General features: G+C 43.0%; 1 protein-coding gene and 1 long non-coding RNA gene across 2 annotated transcripts in view; one reads left to right on the forward strand and one right to left on the reverse strand.

Moving 5' to 3' along the window:
• LOC125483665 overlaps positions 1 to 17,845 on the forward strand; it is a 117,833-nt gene that overhangs the window by 34,715 nt on the left and 65,273 nt on the right. The window lies entirely within an intron of this gene.
• rin3 (Ras and Rab interactor 3) overlaps positions 1 to 17,845 on the reverse strand; it is a 99,995-nt gene that overhangs the window by 16,768 nt on the left and 65,382 nt on the right. The window contains exons 6-7 of the mRNA XM_020532253.2: positions 16,016 to 17,443; positions 10,952 to 11,260 (exon numbers count right to left, since the gene is read on the reverse strand). Of these exons, the coding sequence (XP_020387842.2) occupies positions 10,952 to 11,260; positions 16,016 to 17,443 (1,737 nt within the window). The remainder of the gene's footprint in view (positions 1 to 10,951; positions 11,261 to 16,015; positions 17,444 to 17,845) is intronic.

Genomic DNA, 17,845 nt, shown 5'->3' on the forward strand with positions numbered 1-17,845 from the left:
AAGGAATCACAGCAGTGGAGATAGGCTTTACTATTCATTGTTGATAGTGAATAAATGAAATTAGTACTAATGTGGCCATTCTAAGCAGTGGGAGTGGTACAAATAACATCCGAGTTATGGTTTTCCTGGGATTAGTTATTTATTGTATTATTGGTTGCTCACTAATGCCTGAACTAGATTCACAGAAGATGTGTTCTGCTAAGGCTTGTTATAGCCAATAGGGTCTGGCAATGAAGCCCAAGAACAAGTGGAACTGGACTCTGAATAACCAGCAGTTTAACTTTTGGTATTTAACAAGGCTTCACAAGGCCTTAAAAGGAGCAGTCTCCACAGACAGAGAGTGAACTCATGAAGAAGGGTCACTGGACCCGAAATGTTAACTGTGCTTTCTCCCCACAGATGCTGCCAGAGCTGCTGAGTATTTTTCAGCAATTTCTGATTTTGTTTGATATGGGGAACACCCTCTGACTTGGCACTTTGGTGTGAGGATGGGTAGGCAGGAAGTCCACTACTCTACTTGATGGCTCAGCCTAACTGAGGTAGGACCTAGCTGGCTGATAATCTTGGTGCTTCCCCGTGAGTGGTACTGGGATTTCAGCCCGAGGGATTTAGGGACTATGGTGTCTGGATCCACTTCCTGTTAGATGCACCAGCTCTTTGTTCCAGCACAAGCTGTCTTTATTTCTCTGAACTTGTTGGTGCCTAGTGCAGGATGGTGAAGGACTACAACAAGGGTTGGTGTTTGTGATTTCATGTGGCAAGCTCCCAAATTCAGGCACACTGTCCACGTGAGGCAAAGCCTGTGCTCACGATATAGAAGCAGAAATGATTGAAGGCTTTTATTCTATAGAGGTCGGGTGTGTGTGTGTGTGTGTGTGTGTGTGTGTGTGTGTGTGTGTGTGTGTGTGTGTGTGTGTTTGTGTATGTCACCTGTAGACAATTAAAAAGTGACTCTTAAAAGCAAAGGAATTGATGGGCTGAATTTTCACATTGTGGCTGGGGAACAGAGCTCAGCACTGATTGTGAATCCTGTGCCTGATCCCAGGTTGGGTGTAACAGTTCGCTTGCTGCAATGTAGACCAGGCTGCCCTCCTCATTGGCATAGAGCCAGTTTCTGTGAACAAGAAAAGACTGTGGTTGGGGTGGGCTCTTGAGACTGCATAGCCCATCAGAGACCCTCCAACTTCACAGGAGCATCCAGCTCCAGTGCAAACTAAATAACTAAAAGGGTATTCCTACATGAGTGTGCCCACTCAGCCACATTTTGAAAAGAAAGTGTAAAAATAGAGAAAGCAACCAGATCATGACCATGGAGTGAGACAGGGAATCCTTCTTCACTGGGTGCACTCCTCGTCACAACAGGATCCGGAGGCAGGCTGGAGAGTCCCAGTCAGTTTTCTTAAGTTACCTTTGGCAAATCTTTAAATGAGCCTTATGTCACCCGGGACCCCTGCTGCCCTTGAATCTGCCTTGGCCAAAATGGAAAGTGGCACAATGCCCATCTCAGATGTTTTTAAGGCCAAGCCACCTCTGTTCCCAACCTAATTGGCTGGGTCTGAAATTCTTGCCCAAAGTCCAGCATTTCCTATGGCCAATTTGGAAGTGGCACTGCCACAAGTTTAGACTCCAATCATCTTTACAGTGTCCTGGCTTAAGGAGAGTCTGGAACTCACTGCCTGTCAGGGCAGAAACCTTCATAAACATTTAAGAAATATTTAGATGTGTACCTGTTCTGAGAAGTTATGCACTTTGCTAGGAAGAATGGAGGCATAATCTATTTTCTATATGGGGAAAAGCTTTGTAAATCTGAAGCACAAAGGGACTTAGGAGTCCTAGTCCAGGATTCTCTTACGGTTAACATGCAGGTTAAGTTGGCAGTTAGGAAGGCAAATGCAACATGAATATTCTTTTTAGGTGGGCTAGAATATAAGAGCAGAGATTTGGAATTTTGCGAGCAGTTTTGGGCCCTGTATCTAAGGAAGGATGTGCTGGCCTTGAAGGTAGTCCAGGATGTTGACAAGAATGAAGTCAGGGATGAAGGGCTTGTCATATGCAGAGGAGTTGAGGACTGTGGATCTGTACTTGATGGAGTTTAGAAGGATGGTGGGGGGGAATGTCATTGAAACTTAGATGGTACTGAGAGACTTGGATAGAGTGGATGAGGAGAAGATGTTTCCACTAGTAGGAGAAACTGGGATCCAAAGGCCTAGCCTCATATTGAAGGAAGGACCCTTTAGAACTGAGATGAGGAGGAATTTCTTCAGCCAGAGGGTGATGATTCTGTGGAACTCATTGTCACAGAATGTTCAGGAGGCAAAGTCATTGAGTGTATTGAAGACACATATAGATAGCTTCTTGATTAGTAAGGGGAACAAAGGTTACGGGGGAAGGCAGGAGAATGAGGTCAAGAAACATATCAGCTATGATTGAACGGTGGAGCAGAATCGATGGGCTGAATGGCCTAACTCTGCTCTTATACCTTATGATCTTATTTTATCATGGATAGGAAAAGGAGGCAGATCCTGAGTCTACCTCATCTAGAATGCAGATTGAACATGGTGCCATTGGTGCTAATCTGATCCACATGCTTATAATTTAGCTAACTAAGTGAAAACCTCAAGCAAATCAACAGTGTGATATATTAGGAAGTTGCCGTTGCAATAGGATCCCGAGAACTCAGAATACAGAAAGATTCAGCAACCTCAGATGATAAAGGGAATACAAGGAGAAACAAAAAACTAAATGAACAATATATTATGATGAATAATAAATAGCTTGCAGTAAATACTGGACAATGTTTTGAAACCAAAGTTCTACTACTATTCCTAAACCAGATAATGTTTTCAGGGTGTATGTTCAGGAACAATTAATAAAGTTTCTGCCTTATCTTTCCCTGTAGTTTATCTGCACAATAGCTTGAAAAGTAACCGGTTCTGTGCTAGGAAGTGTTTTATTTTCTCCAGTGATGTAGCTATGAGTCAGTTAGGTCAATTTCAGGATCCAATTTAAAAATGGATATCTCCCCTTTATTATGCATCTTTCTTTCTCAGTAACATGAATCAGCTTATGTTGTAAAGTTTACAAAAGAGCCTCCAATATTTTTGCAGACATTTCGAAACATAGAAACATAGAAGATAGGAGCAGGAGCAGCCATTCGACCCTTTGAGCCGGCTCTGCCATTCTTCACAATCATGGCTGATCATCCAACTCAATAGCTTAATCCTGCTTTCTCCCCATAACCTTTGATCCCATTTGCCCCAAGTGCTATATCTAGCCTCCTCTTGAATACATTCAATGTTTTGGTATCAACTACTTCCTGTGGTAATGAATTCCACAGGCTCACCCCTCTTTGGGTGAAGAAATGTTTCCTCATCTCCATCCTAAATGGTCTACCCCGAAATCTCATACCATGACCCCTGGTTCTGGACACACCCACCACTGGGAACATCCTCCCTGCATCTACCCTGTCCAGTCCTGTTAGAATTTTATAAGTGTCTACGAGATACCCCCTCATTTGCCTGAACTCTAGCAAAAACAATCCCAACCTAGTCAATCTCTCCTCATACTTCAGACCCACCGGAATCAGCCTGGTAAATCTTCACTGTACTCCCTCGAGACCAAGAGCATCCTTCCTCGGAAAAGGAGACCAAAACTGCGCATAATATTCTAGGTGTGGCCTCACCAAGGCCCTGTATAACTGCAACAACACATCCCTGCTCCTATACTCAAAACCTCTCGCAATGAAGGCCAACATACCATTGGCCTTCTTTACCACCTGCTGCACCTGCATGCTTACCTTCAGCGACTGGTGCACAAGGACACCCAGGTCCCACTGCATACTCCCCTCTCCCAATTTACAGCCATTCAGGTGGTAATCTGCCTTCTTGTTTTTGCTTTCAAAGTGAATAACCTCACATTTATACAATTTATACTGCATCTGCCATTGATTTGTCTACTCACCCAACCATACAGATCATGCTGAAGGATTTCTGCATCCTCGTCACAGTTCACCCTCCTACCCAACTTGGTACCATCCACAAACTTGGAGATGTTACAGTTTGTTCCCTCATCCAAATCATTGATATACATTGTGAATAGCTGGGGTCCCAGCACCGATCCCTGTGGAACCCCACTAGTTACTGCTTGACATTTCGAAAAGGACCCTATTAAAGCAGCATGATGGCTCAGTGGTTAGCACTGCTGCCTCACAGCGCCAGGGACTCGGGTTCGATTCCACTCTCGGGCGATTGTCTGTGTGGAGTTTGCACATTCTCCCTGTGTCTGTGTGGGCTTCCTCTTGGTGCTCCAGTTTCCTCCCACAGTCCAAAGATGTGCAGACTACGTGGATTGGCCATGCTAAATTGCCTGTAGTGTTCAGGGATATGTAGATTAGGTGGGTTATAGGGGAATGGGTCTGGGTGGGATGCTCTGAGGGTCGGTGTGAACTTGTTGGGCCAAAGGGCCTGTTTCCACACTGTAGGGATTCTATGAAAGGATCCTTTTAAAGCTGTCAGTAGGCGAGGGCCGAGCGTGATGGCCTGCAGTCACAGGGCCGAGCGGGATGGCCTGCGGTCACAGGGCTGGAGCCGAGTGGGATACCCAGCAGTCAATGGGCCAGGGCCGAGCGGGATGGCCTGCGGTCACAGGGCTGGAATGGTGTGGGATAACCAGCGGTCAATGGGCCAGGGCCAAGCGGGATGGTCTGCAGTCACAGGGTCGGAGCGGAGTGGGATAACCAGCGGTCACAGGGCCGGAGCGGTGTGGGATAACGAGCGGTCACAGGGTCGGAGCGGAGTGGGATAACCAGCGTTAACAGGGTCAGAGCGGAGTGGGATAACCAGCGGTCACAGGTCCAGGGCCGAGTGGAATGGCCTGCTGATACACGGCTGGGCTGGGGACCTGGAGAGGTTGGCCAGCAGGCTGGGGCCTGGTATGGCCAGCCTGTCACAGATCTTGAGCCTGGCAGTGTGGCGAGAGCGAGACCACGTGTGGAAAGGCCACAGTGTGGACAGACTGCAGGCTGTAGAATGACTATAATGTTTATCTTTTAACTTTATTTCTTTATCTTCCTAGTTTATACTATGAACTGTAATGTAGAACCTTTAGCTTTTCTCTTTCTTTCTCTATTTTAGTAGCTAAGATTTATACGTAGGTACTTTGTACCTAAGATAGCGCCGTATGTGGCAACATTGCACACATTTCACTGTACTCCTGTACTTTGTACTTGACTACATGTGACAATAAACCTAATTCTAATTCTAAAGAGGTTGTGTTGCAAAAAGTCTGTCCACAGAGGCAAAGAAACTGAATTATAAGTTAATAAAGTAGTTCTGCAAAGTAAGAGAGTGTGGCTGGTGCTTTAGAGGCTAGCTTCTGTTGAGCAAAGGGATAGGTACTGGTTCATGCGTTGAAAAAGTATGGTTTTTAGCACATGGTGTAATTCAGTATAGATGAAAGCTGTGATCAAATACACCACTGGATTGAAAAATAAATTGCAACACTTAGTTATGTTCCTCTATTAATTGTGCTGTATAAAGCAAAAGGGGAACACACAATTTTTCTTCCCTCTTTGCATTCTTATTGATCATTTCAACGAGGACATTCTTCAAATGTTTTAGAAATCTGTTTTGCCTTATGGAGCTGTTGCAGAGAGTATTGCATGGAGCAGTTTCATCCAATAGGTTTCTAAATCATCCAGGGAATCCATGGCTGCTTGTAAAATTTGAGGGCTGCATTAGTCTATGTTCTAAGAGGTTCCAGTTCTGTTTCTGTTTCTGTTATTAGAAAGCACTGTTCCTCAATTTCTGGCTGTAACTAGCTCACACCTCTGATATTTGGCCATCCAGATTGTGGAGGGAGGTGGAAAAGTTGGAGGGTCTCTTGTGTTTAACTTGTTAGGTATGGCCAAGTGGCCATTATTTGTCAAGGATGGATACAGCCAGTAGGGCTGATCACGAGGGCAGCCTGAGTCTCTTCTGTGACTCAGCCTGCACTTGGTTAGCCCGAGATAAGATGCGTGCAGAGCTTCCTAACAGAAAGGAAAAAAAAACTGGCAGATGCTGGCAGTCTGAAATAAAAACAGAAAGAGCCGGAGAGAGTCAGCAGGTCTTGTAGCATCTGTCGAACAGGAAATAGAGTTAATATTTTGAATCCAGTATGGGTTTGGATTCGAAGAAGCTTCATTGGGCTTGAGGCATTAACTCTATTTCTCACTCCACAGATGCTGTCAGGCATGCACAATTTCCTGTGACACAGGATTTATTCACAGTGGTCACTAATTGAAATGGTATTCCGATTTATTTAAATGGGTCTGATTTTCTGAGGAGTGGTAATTTCATGCAGATTACCATTCCAGACCTTTTTTTCTGACAAAAGAAGGGAGTTCTGGTCAGGTCTGCCTCAGGAATGCAGAGCTGTGCTTCCATCTCATAGTGTAGGCCTATCAGAGGAAAGTAAACCATATCCCCCTTTCACAACAGTTAGTTGCTGTATTCTGAAGTTTTAAGTCATATTGATAGCTGCTGTCACAGGGAGACTATATTCAGTAAATGTGATGTTGAGGTGCTTGGAGGCTAGGGTGCCCAGGTGGGTGCGCGGTAGGAGCGGGTGCTATGTGTGTAGGGAGCCAGCTGGGTAGGGTGTTAGGTGCCATGTAGGTAGGGTGCTAGGCACCATGTAGGTAGGGTGTTAGGCAAGTACAGTGCGAGCTGAGCAGGGATAGAGTGTCAGGAGTACAATGCCAGGTGAGTAGGATGCCAGGCATAGGGTATCAGATGGGTAGTGAGTAGGGTGCTAGCTAAATACGAAGCCAGCTGGTTAGGATGTGGTGGAAAGGGCTGGCTACCAGGGTTGCAAGCTAACTAATGCACTGATTCGGCTAGGTAAGGGCTGGTAGGAGAGCTTGGAACCTACAGCAGCGGGGGATGCAGTTTCGGTCCAAACTGGTGGAGGGAATGGGGCAGTGGCGTAGAGTCAGGTCCAGCAGGGTGGAGGCAGGGATAAGTCTGATGAGTGGCAGGGTAAATATGTGCTAAGTATGGGATTATTTAATAGTAACTCTGAAGTCAGACTATTTATTTAAAAACTTAACATTTCTTACATTACTTCATTTCAGTGGACGTCTCTGATTTAAATTTATTGCTTGTGTCTCTTTTTAATAGGACATTCTTGTTCAAAGCTTGAGAAGCCAAATGGGCATTTTTCTGCTCCTAATTCTTTATTAATTACGTTCTTAATATAAATAAGTCATCACACAGTCTGTAAACTGTCCCAGCTTTTAATGTGAACCTATGTGAGAACATTGTATCATAAGCCTGACTTCTGACTTGCAGATGGTGGACAGGTTTTGGGGACTCAGAAGGCAAGTTACCACAGTCGCTCTCAGCTTCTGCGCTCCCCTTGTAGCCAAAGTATTTATGTGGTGAGACGATATTTCCTTTTCTGGTCAATGGTAACCCAGATGATGTTGATAGTAGAGAATTTAGCATGGTAATGGTAACAGATAAGAGTCATAGAGCTTTTTGCAACAGGGAGAAAAGCCATTTGGTCTTTTGTGTCCATGCAATCATCAACCATCCATCTACTCGAATCCCATTTTCCAACTCTTGGCATGTTGCCTTGAATGCTACAGGGTTTCAAGTGCTCACCTAAATAGTTCTCAAAAGTCTTGATGGTTCCTGCCACTACCACCCTTTTAGGCAGCGAGTTCCAGATATCCACCACCCTCAGGGTGAAGAAAAAGCTTTTCTCAAATCTCTTCTAAACCACGTTAAGGGTGGACCTCTTGGTTATTGACCTCTGTACTAAGGAGGAGGCAATCATCTTTCTATCAAACCTATCTATGCCCCTCAGAATTTAAACACCTCAGTCAGGTCCCTCCTTGGCCTTGTCTGCTCTCAGGAAAACATCCCCCAGCCTATTTTGTCTCTCTCCATAGCTGAATCACTCCAGCTCAGGCAACATCCTGTTGAACCTCTTCTGTACCCTCTCTCATGCAATCATGTCCATCTATAGCATGGCCACTAGAACTACACTGAGTACTCCAGCTGATGGCTAATTAACATTATTTACAGCTCCATCATAACCTCCTTGCTCTTGTATTCAATGCCTTGACTAATAAAGACAAGTATCCTATATGCCCTGTTAACCATCTTATCTATTTGTTCTACTGCCTTCAAGGACATACACACCAAGGTCCCTCCGATCTTCCATACTTCAGAGGGTCCTATCATTTAACATGTTCTCCTTTGCCTTGTTAGCCCTCCCATAATGCATCACTCACACTTTTCAGGATTAAATTCCATTTGCCACTCTTCAGCCCATCTGACAAGCTCATCTACATCATCCTGTAGTCTAAGGCTTACCTCCTCATCATCTACCACATCACCAATTTTTGTGTCATATGTGAATTTATTGATCATACCTCCTACATTCATGCCTAGATCATTAATGTACGGGATCTGGCACCAAACACTGTGACATGCTACTGGACAGAGGCTGCCAGAGACAAAAACACCCTTCAACCAGCACCCTCTGCTTCCTGCTACTAAGTAAATTTTGGATTCAAATTGACAAAGTGCCCTGGATCCCATGGGCTCTTAGGTTCTTAGTCAGACTGCCACATGAGACCTTGTCAAAAGCCTTATTGAATTCCAAATAGACAATATATCAACAGCATTGCCCTCATCTACACACCTTCAAATTTGGTAGACATGGTCTCTTCTGAAAAATCCATGCTGACTATCCTTGATTAGTCTGTGTCTTTCCAAATGATGATTAAGTCTGTACCTGAGTCTTTCCAATAGTTTTTTTTCCAATAGTTTCCCTACTATAGATGTTAGACTTCCTGATTTATTCCTACCATTTCTTGAATAATTATAGCACATTACCTCCGGTCCTCTGGCACCCATCCTGTGGCCAGAGAAGATTTGAAAATTAATGTCATGGCCCCTGCACTCTCTTCCTTTGCCTCCCACAGCAGCTGGGATACATCTCATTTGGGATTTATCCACTGTCAAGCCTGCTAAAAACATGAATGCTTCCTTCCTCTCAGTGACAATTTGTCCAAATATAATCCTAGTCCCCTTCCCTGATTTCTAGACCTACATCATCCCTTTCTATTGTGAATACAGATGCAAAGTACACTTTCAAAACCTCAGCTAAGTCTCCAGCTCCACACACAGATTGCCACTTTGGTTCCTACTCTTTCCCTGATATTCTCTTGCCCCTGGTATACTTATAAAATGCTTTTGAATTATCCTTAATGTTACCCTCCAGTGTTTTCTCATGTCCCTTCTTTGCTGTTCTAATTTCTTTTGTATGTAACACCTTGCATTTCTATACTCCACTAGGGCACCCACTGTTTTGAGCCTTGGTATCTGCCATAAGTTTGCTTTATCTTTCGTATCCAATCCTGTTCACCCCTTGACATCATTTGGTGATGTCAAGGTCAAGTAGTTTTTCCCTCATGTTGGTTCCCTCAACACCTTCTGCAGATCTGGTCTTGTAGCTATGTCTTTTGGGACTTGATAATGTCTTTGTATTGAAGTCCCTCACCTAATGTAAATTCTGCGCCATTGCCCTGTGCATAGTTCGAGTTGTATTCGACATGGAGGAGCACTGGGCTAGAGGAGCGGTCATTGGTAATTAGCAGGTTGTTTCCTTGTCCATGTTTGACCTGATGCAACAGCTTTCATGTGGTCCGGGGTCAATGTTAAGAGCTCCTACGGCAACTCCCTCCTGACTGTAGACCACTGCGCTGGTACCTCTGATAGATTTGTCATGTGGGTAGGACAGGCCAAATCCAGGGATGGTGATAGTGATGTCTGGAACAATGTATGGCAAGTTCTGTGAGAATGAGTATAATAGGTTGTTGGTGAAACTCAGCAGGTCAGGCAGAATCTGTGGAGAGAGAAACAGAGTTTTTATTTTGAGTCTGTTCTGAAGAAGTCACATCAGACTCTGAATCATTAACTCTGTTTCTCTCTCCGTCCTTGCTGCCAGAACTGCTGAGCGTATCCTGCACTTTCTCTTTTCATTTCAGATTTCCAGCATCTGCAGTATTTTACTTTTGTCAGCTATTACTTGATTCGTCTGTGGGACAGCTTTCCCAATTTTGGCCCAAGCCCCTAAATGTTAATAAGGAGCTCTGTGTGTCATTGGATTTAGGATTTTTTGAATGATCTTGTCACACCACAATATCATAAGAAATAGGACTATTTGGCCCTTTGAGCCTACTCTGCCATTCAACAGGATCATGGCTGATCTGACATTCCTCATGTCCACTTTTCTACACTTTCTCCGTAAACCCTTGGTTCCCCGAATGATCAAAACTTAAATGTGTACAAGTACTCTGCCGCCAGAGCTCTCTGTGGCAAGGAATTCCAAAGACTCACAACCCTCTGACAGAAGAAATTCCTCCTCATCCTCAGTCTTAAATTGCACCCCCTCCTTAATTCTGAGACTGTGTCCTCTCTGTTAGACTCTCTCATGAAGGGAAACATCCTTAGCATTTACCCTGTCAAGCCCCTTAACAATCCTATCTGTTTCAATTCGATCACCTTTCATTCTTCTAAACTCCAGTGTTTCAGAATGGGCTACTGAATGTAACACAGATGAAGGCTGACAAATGGACAGGCAGATTCTGCAGGCATCAGGTTCAGGGCAATGGTGGGACCAGTTGTTTTCAACATCACCAACTCAGCAATAATGTGATGGAACAGAACTCCACACCTCACACCTTCATCCGAGTATCTCCCCCCCCTCCCCTAAACAGTTATACAACCAGCCTGATTTTCATCACACTGGAGAAAATGAAATTAATATTATAATAGATGTGTAATTAGATGGCAAAGTTGAAAACTCTCTCGCTGAATTTCTATTTACATGTACAAAACAGTCCAAAGGTGCTAAAACATGTTTTACATAAATGAGAAGTTTTAAAAATGATTACCAGTATTTCCAACCGACATCGAATCATAAATCAGTTTGCACGACTTGAGCAGATAAGTGACCTTCTTGTCCGGTGAATAAGCTTGGTGCATGGTACTCAGTTTCTGCTGTATTTTCTCCAAGAGGCTAACTTCAGGTACACTGGTAGTTACACCCAAATCAGTGGTGGTTGTGTTTTGCACAATCTGTTGGTTCTCTTTCAAAAGCTTCAGATTGCCATTTTTGGAATGAATTTCCTTTAGCTGCATGTTGATATGGTCTTTTAATGGTTTGAGAACACATTTACACAATGCTGATTCCACAACAGCTTCTGAAATAGATAAGAAGACTGCGCTGTTAATTAAGCAACACACATTGCAAATAAAAATTGACAAAAGGATTAGAATTAATTGGTGTAATCCATAAATTATATGAAGTACACTAAACTGCAGCTACTCTCTCTGGCTCCATTTGGCGAACTTTATTGAATGCCTCACAAATTGCTTTTGGTCCAATAATTTGAATGTAGTACTCAAAACTGGGAAAGATTACTGTGAATTTAGGAAATCTGAGGCAATTTTTTTTTCTGCTTTCCCATTTTTGCAAAGCAGCTTCTTTCTTGCTTATTTTTCCTTTCTTATCAAATCCATCCTCTAAAAGGTAAGTTCTTTCTCTAGTCTAATTTTCACAAGGTACTGATTTACATCTGTGTATTTGGAGGATATTCATTACAAAAATTCTTATTCCTTACAAGACTTTCATTAAGCATTTGCTGCAATGTTGTGTTCAATTTTGTCTCCTCACATGGTGGGGAATATTGAGGCTTTGAAAAGAGGGCAGAGGAACATCAACACATTACGGGGGGTTCTGCTATAACGCGATAGATGCGTTCCTGTGAAATGCTGCATTATGCAAAATCGCGCTATAGAAATAATGGGGCCTATGAGAAAAGGGGTGTTGGGGCAGACTAACAAAAATAAATCACTCAAAATGATTCAAAAATCACTCAACAGCATATCACAAAGGACAGCAATGTTTGAACAAATGTTTAATTCACATGTAATAATGACGTAACATTAAATTTATCACCTTATCTTGAAAAAATGTCAAGATGACTTGATGGGGGAGGAGGCTCTGAGGTACCTCTGCTGGTAATGTAGGGGCTGAGGGTTGTCATCATCATCATCATCATCACCTTCAGGTACAGTTGTGGTTGCTGGGTTACGGCGAAAAATAGTTAATCCAGAAGTGGATGGCTTTGGTTCATTGTCTTCTGACTGTTTCTTGGGGGTTGGCTTAAAAAAGACATCCAGTTTTTGCTGCTTTGCCCTTTTTCTTCATTCCTGAAGAAGCAGTTCATTGGGTGCCAAAGAAGATCTTACTTCACAAACTGCTATCCTGCTGCATTCTGCATTGTAATCATCATCTTCTAATCACTGCAACTGCTTCTCAATTTCCCTCAGGATAGAAGACAAAACAGAAGTGGAAAGCTCTCATGGTGCTGCATCCTGGACTTCATTTTCTTCATCTCCAGCTTCCACTTCCCCTTCAGTGACAAGTTGTTGTAGATCAGCTGTAGGGAGGTCTTCACAGTTGGAGTCAAGCAGCTCTTCAACATACTCACTCTTCACTTCTTGAAATCCAACTTGCTTTGCAAGATCAATACAATGTTCTTTGATTCTTGACAGCTCCTCTGATGGATCAAAGATTTTTAAATTTTGAAAAAATTCTGGGAGAAGCTTCCGGCACACTGCACGCAAGCAGTCCTTGCTGACATCACCCCAGGCCTCCACGATAATGTCAGTTGCATTCTTGATGTTAAAGCTCTTCCAAAACTGAAGAACATTGTCCTTATCCCCCTCCGTGGCTGCAATCAGCCTCTTAAATGTGCGCCTTAAATAATAAGCTTTAAAAGCTGCTATTGCACCCTGGTCCATGGGTTGAAGGAAAGAGGTTGTGTTTGGGGGTAGAAATAGCACTTTGATGTTTTCAGAAAGCTCACCAATGATCTGAGGATGGCTCAGTGCATTATCCAGGATGAGGAGAATCTTGAAATCCACAATTTTTTTCCTGCAATACTTTCTAAAAACATCTTTGAAAACATCATCAACAAGGTCAGAAAAAAATTGCCCCCATCATCCAACCTCTCTTGCTTGACCTAAAGTAGATGCCTAGAGTTGACTTAAGGTAACCTTTCAAGGCTTGCAGGTTGGCAGAGTGATACACCACCACAGGTTTAAGCTTTAAGTCTCCACAGGCATTGGCACCCAGCAGCACAGTCATACAATTCTTTGCCACCTTAAATCCTGGAATGTGCTTCATTCATAGAAATGTAGGTTCTTGATGGTATTCGCTTCTAGTATAAACCTGTCTCATCCAAATTGAAAATTTGATCTACGTTGTAGCCTTCTTTGCCAATTAATTTTTTACTATGGGAGGAAACACCATTGTATGCTCCCCGAATGGGCTGGCAGCTTCGCCACACAACCTTACGTTATGGAAAGCATAGCGGCTCTTAAAACCAGCAAACCAGCCACTGCTAGCACTAAAGGCAGGTACATCTGCAGGACTTTTGCCGCGTTTTGTAAGATCTTCTCATTTATGGTGAGAAGGGTGGTATTAAATCGCTTCTTCATTTGCTTTTCTATCCCCACACTTAGACGCTGCTCCATCTCCTCAAGTTCCTTTGTCCATGACAGCACTCAGACTTGTTCCAGCAATACAGCTTGCTTTAATCTTCTCTCCATTGTCTCTAATGGTCACATAAGGTAGACTCCTTCATTCCTGTTGCACGAGCAATATCACATGTTCTCTCATCATGTTCAAAACGCTTTACAACATCGAGCTTCTCTTCCGGTGTTATAGCCTTTCTTTTATGTCCACCACCCACAGTTTTATCACCAGGACGCTTCTTGCCACTTTGTCCTCACATTTAGTGGGGAACACTGCAGAACTGAACAGTACCTCTCACAGAAAGCATGAGGATCCTTGGTGCCAGTGCGGGGACTTCTTCGGCACATGGCAGGACAAAGCCCGTGAACTGATCATGTGATGTCGATGTTGGAATCGCGTGATAGCCAACACAAAGTTCTCATTTTACAAATACCATTCCCCTACTCGTCAATCACATTATAGCCAATCCACTTTGCCGGAACATTGCGTTATAGGAGAACCGCCTGTACTCCTAATTTAAAGAAGCACGGATTTCGGGATGATTCGATCGATGATTGTGAGATTACGAAGGGGCCAGACTGTGTCTGTGTAAATGGGTTATTTTAAAAGAATATATTAGAGTGGACCAGAAGGGAACTCCACAAATTACATGAGGGTTGAATTAAATTTGATGCTAAGGAATTCTTCTGTTCCCACAACCAGCACACCAGCTCATACAACAAAAACCGGAATTGATTCTTTCATCTGAGACATGTTTTTAATTGGCACCGAGATCACTTCATATAACTTGCATGTGCTTTGTAACATTAATTAGGTTCAGTGTGGTCTCTGGACCAGAACTGATCACCTGAAGGTCAAATTAACTGTCCTGTGCTTTTTTTCCTAATTGTTTTGGGTTTTAACCTTTCTTTCGCTTTTTGCCTTTCACAGGAGAGTACCTGGGTCTGAGTGGGCTGGGGACTGGATGTATTGTGAAGCTCTTGTCACAATGGTAGAAGTTCCTCTGGCTTCTAGAACTGTTGCATGCTTAGCAAATACAATAGAATCATAGATTCTCTACAGTGCGGAAAGATGCCATTCAGCTCATCAAGTCTGTACTGACCCACTGAAGAGCATCCCTCCCAGACCCATACCCCCACCTTATCCTTGAAATCCCACATTTCCCATGGCTAACCCAACTAACCTGCATATGCCTGGACGCTATTGGCAATTTAGCATAGCCAAACCACCTCACCTGCATATCGTTGGGCTGTGGGAGGAAACCAGAACAGCCGGAGGAAACCCACACAGATACAGGGAGAACATAAAAACTTCACACAGTCAGTCACCCAAGGCTAGATCGAACCAGGGTCCCTGGTGCTTTGAGGCAGTAGTGCTAACAACTGAGCCACCGTGAAATAGATTTCAACTTAGCTATTTCTCTTTAATGGCCTAAATGAAGGTGAAGCATGGTCTAATGTTGATCTGAAGTGTCTGCTGATCACCCCTCATCACCTCAGTCTCAACGGGCTGGATGCCACCTTAAATGCCCACATTTTCTGACTGGTATTTTGTCTTTGGACCTCTGCTTAGAAAAATGATCTAAGACAAAAACAGAAATTACTGGAGAAACTCAGCAGGTCTGGCAGCATCTGTGGAGAGAGAAACAGAGTCAATGTTTCGGGTTCAGTGATCCTTCTTCAGAACTAAGAGTTGTGTTGACGTCATTAACTCACAAATGAAAGCCTCCTGCCTTCTTCTGATGGGGATTGCTTCAGGAAAGATGTGTCACGCACAAAGGACCCAGAACCTAATGTTGCAAATCTTAACAACTAGGACCTGATACTCAGAGGGCATTAGACAGACTTGTATTTACTATGAAACAGATTCTTGTTTCACTATCAACTGGATTTACTGCAAAGTCTTGTCTATACAGTGTTAATGGATAGACTTGCTACTCAGAAGTCTGAGGAGAGACAAAAATAAAACATTATCAATTCAAGTAAGTAACTTCCAAATCGATAACATGTTCAATTTTTTAGAAGCAAGATCTTTAACTCAGTTGTTATTGAGCAAGAATTTCTTCTAATAAGCAGCATAAACTCACAGACTGTACAGAAACAAGATTTTCAGATCATAACATTTGTGCCATACGTTTTCACCATATTAACCATCTACAGTAATAATCCCACTCTCATTTATGTTCCCTGCTGCAACCTCCACCACTGCATAAGATTTTACATTCCTCAGCTATGAAAATCTCTTTTAAAAGACTTTGTGGATATGGTTTCAACAACTGTTTGTGGTGCAGAGTTCAATGTTATGACCATTACCGTGCAACGAATCATTTATCTAACCTTTCCTTAAATTCTTACAGTGGTCATCTTAACTTAGTGCCTCACAAATCAGAAATATAGCAAGGGTCAATCTTTACCCAGTTTTTCTTCAGATTGGTAAGATGAATCCACCATTAAGGTCAGCTCTGTACTCTGTAGTAAATAGCTCTTGAGCTGCGTCATCATCTGCCGAATCTCCTGCAACATTTCGGTGCTAGAAGTATGATTTTGCATTACTTCCATTGTGTATGCTTTGTAATCCTGGACCAGGTGACCAAAATAGGACTCCTTCTCTTGAGCCAGTTCTGTTATTTTCTTCCGAATTTTCCTGTCTGTTGAACGGAAAGCATTCAAAACATTGCTTAACGTCACAATCGACAGTCTGTTTTTCGCTTTGTCCAACATCATAGAGCGGCGTTGCTTCCTAGTTTGTGAATGAGTGTGCACTGGATCTTGCTCTTCCTCTGTGCTGCTGGTGGAGTAAGAATCCACTTCCGAAATGGGATTGGGTATGTTACCTTCAGGAGAGTACAACGACCCATCAGTTATTTTCAAATCAGTTAAGTTATATGATTGCACACAGTCACTCTGCACCGAGGAGTCAGAGGCATCTTCCGACTGATCCTTTATTGTAACTAACTTAACTATCTTTGACACTTTGTTTTCCTGACCTCTGGTAGTGTGCTCTTGATTGGCGTTTTTCTTGGCAAGTTGAGTGGATAACTTTTTTTTTCTTGGAGGTGCAATAGGTGTAGACTGACCTGATTGTTTCCATTGCTCAGTATTGGGCCTGCCTGATGTGCTGTTGTTCAGATCATCAATACTCTGCAATTTGTCACTCAGCAATTCCTGCTGTTCATTTGCTGTAGATTTGATGGAGTCTTCGACTAGTGGCTTATCATTCACTGTATTATCAACGCTTTGTTTCACTTCCTCAGGCTCCTTCCTTTCCTCTTCACTCTGGCTGCTTTCAAGGTCTATAGATTGCTTTTCCGATGGCCGACGCCTTGGTGGGACTGGTGGGAACTTGGGGATTGGAGTTTCTATATTGTCCACACTGATTGCCTGTGGCAAGGTCTCAATCTGCTTGATTAACTCGACATGCTCCCTTCCAATTTTAATTTCGTCATCATTTTCCTTGAACGCTTTGCCATACAGTGACTGGCTTCTATCTCCACAGTTATCAGACAGTGCAGCAATCAGTTCTGATGGCTTTGGTCGGGGAGGGAGTGGTGGAGGTCTCCTCACTTTTAGATCCATGTTATTTGTAGAGCTCAGGCGTTGGTCTCCTGATGGTTCTGTTGAAGGGACAGTGCCGCAATATTCTTTTATAAACACAGGATTGACAAACCACAACTTGTCATTTCCTGCTGACAACTCAGTCTCACATGAACTTTGCTTTTTGTCAGCAGACAAATTCGGAGTCATTTGCAGGCCTTGAGTCTGGATGTTAATGGCATTCAAGTCTTTCAAAACTGGAGAAGTTTCTTCCTGACATCGTTTGTTTAAATATGAACTCCAGAAATCTAACACAGAGGACACAATAAGCAGTAAGATCTTTCAGTCAAAGAAGTACAGCATAAATTGCAGAATAGTAGCCAAAAGTAATCATGTACTATACATTTTAAATATCTTACATATGAATATATGTAAGTCTAAATGGATTCACCTTTGAAATGAAACTTTGCATTATATTCTTCATCATTCACATCTATGTAAACTGTAACATATCTCATTGCTGAATCTGCAGCATAAAATTTTGAAACAATTAAATCTAATATGGTGGGACTGTTAATTGTAAAAGTCCTGGTCATTGTCATTAGTTTGTGACGTTTCCAGTTTTCTGCCTTGTTAATGGCAAGGAAATAGGCTACCCCCTGAACTGGGGTAGAGTCCAGCAATTTCAGAACTCCTCCACTTCAACTTGT

This window comes from Rhincodon typus, chromosome 8, assembly GCF_021869965.1.
Source record: "Rhincodon typus isolate 14 chromosome 8, sRhiTyp1.1, whole genome shotgun sequence".
NCBI classification, from domain to species: domain Eukaryota; kingdom Metazoa; phylum Chordata; class Chondrichthyes; order Orectolobiformes; family Rhincodontidae; genus Rhincodon; species Rhincodon typus.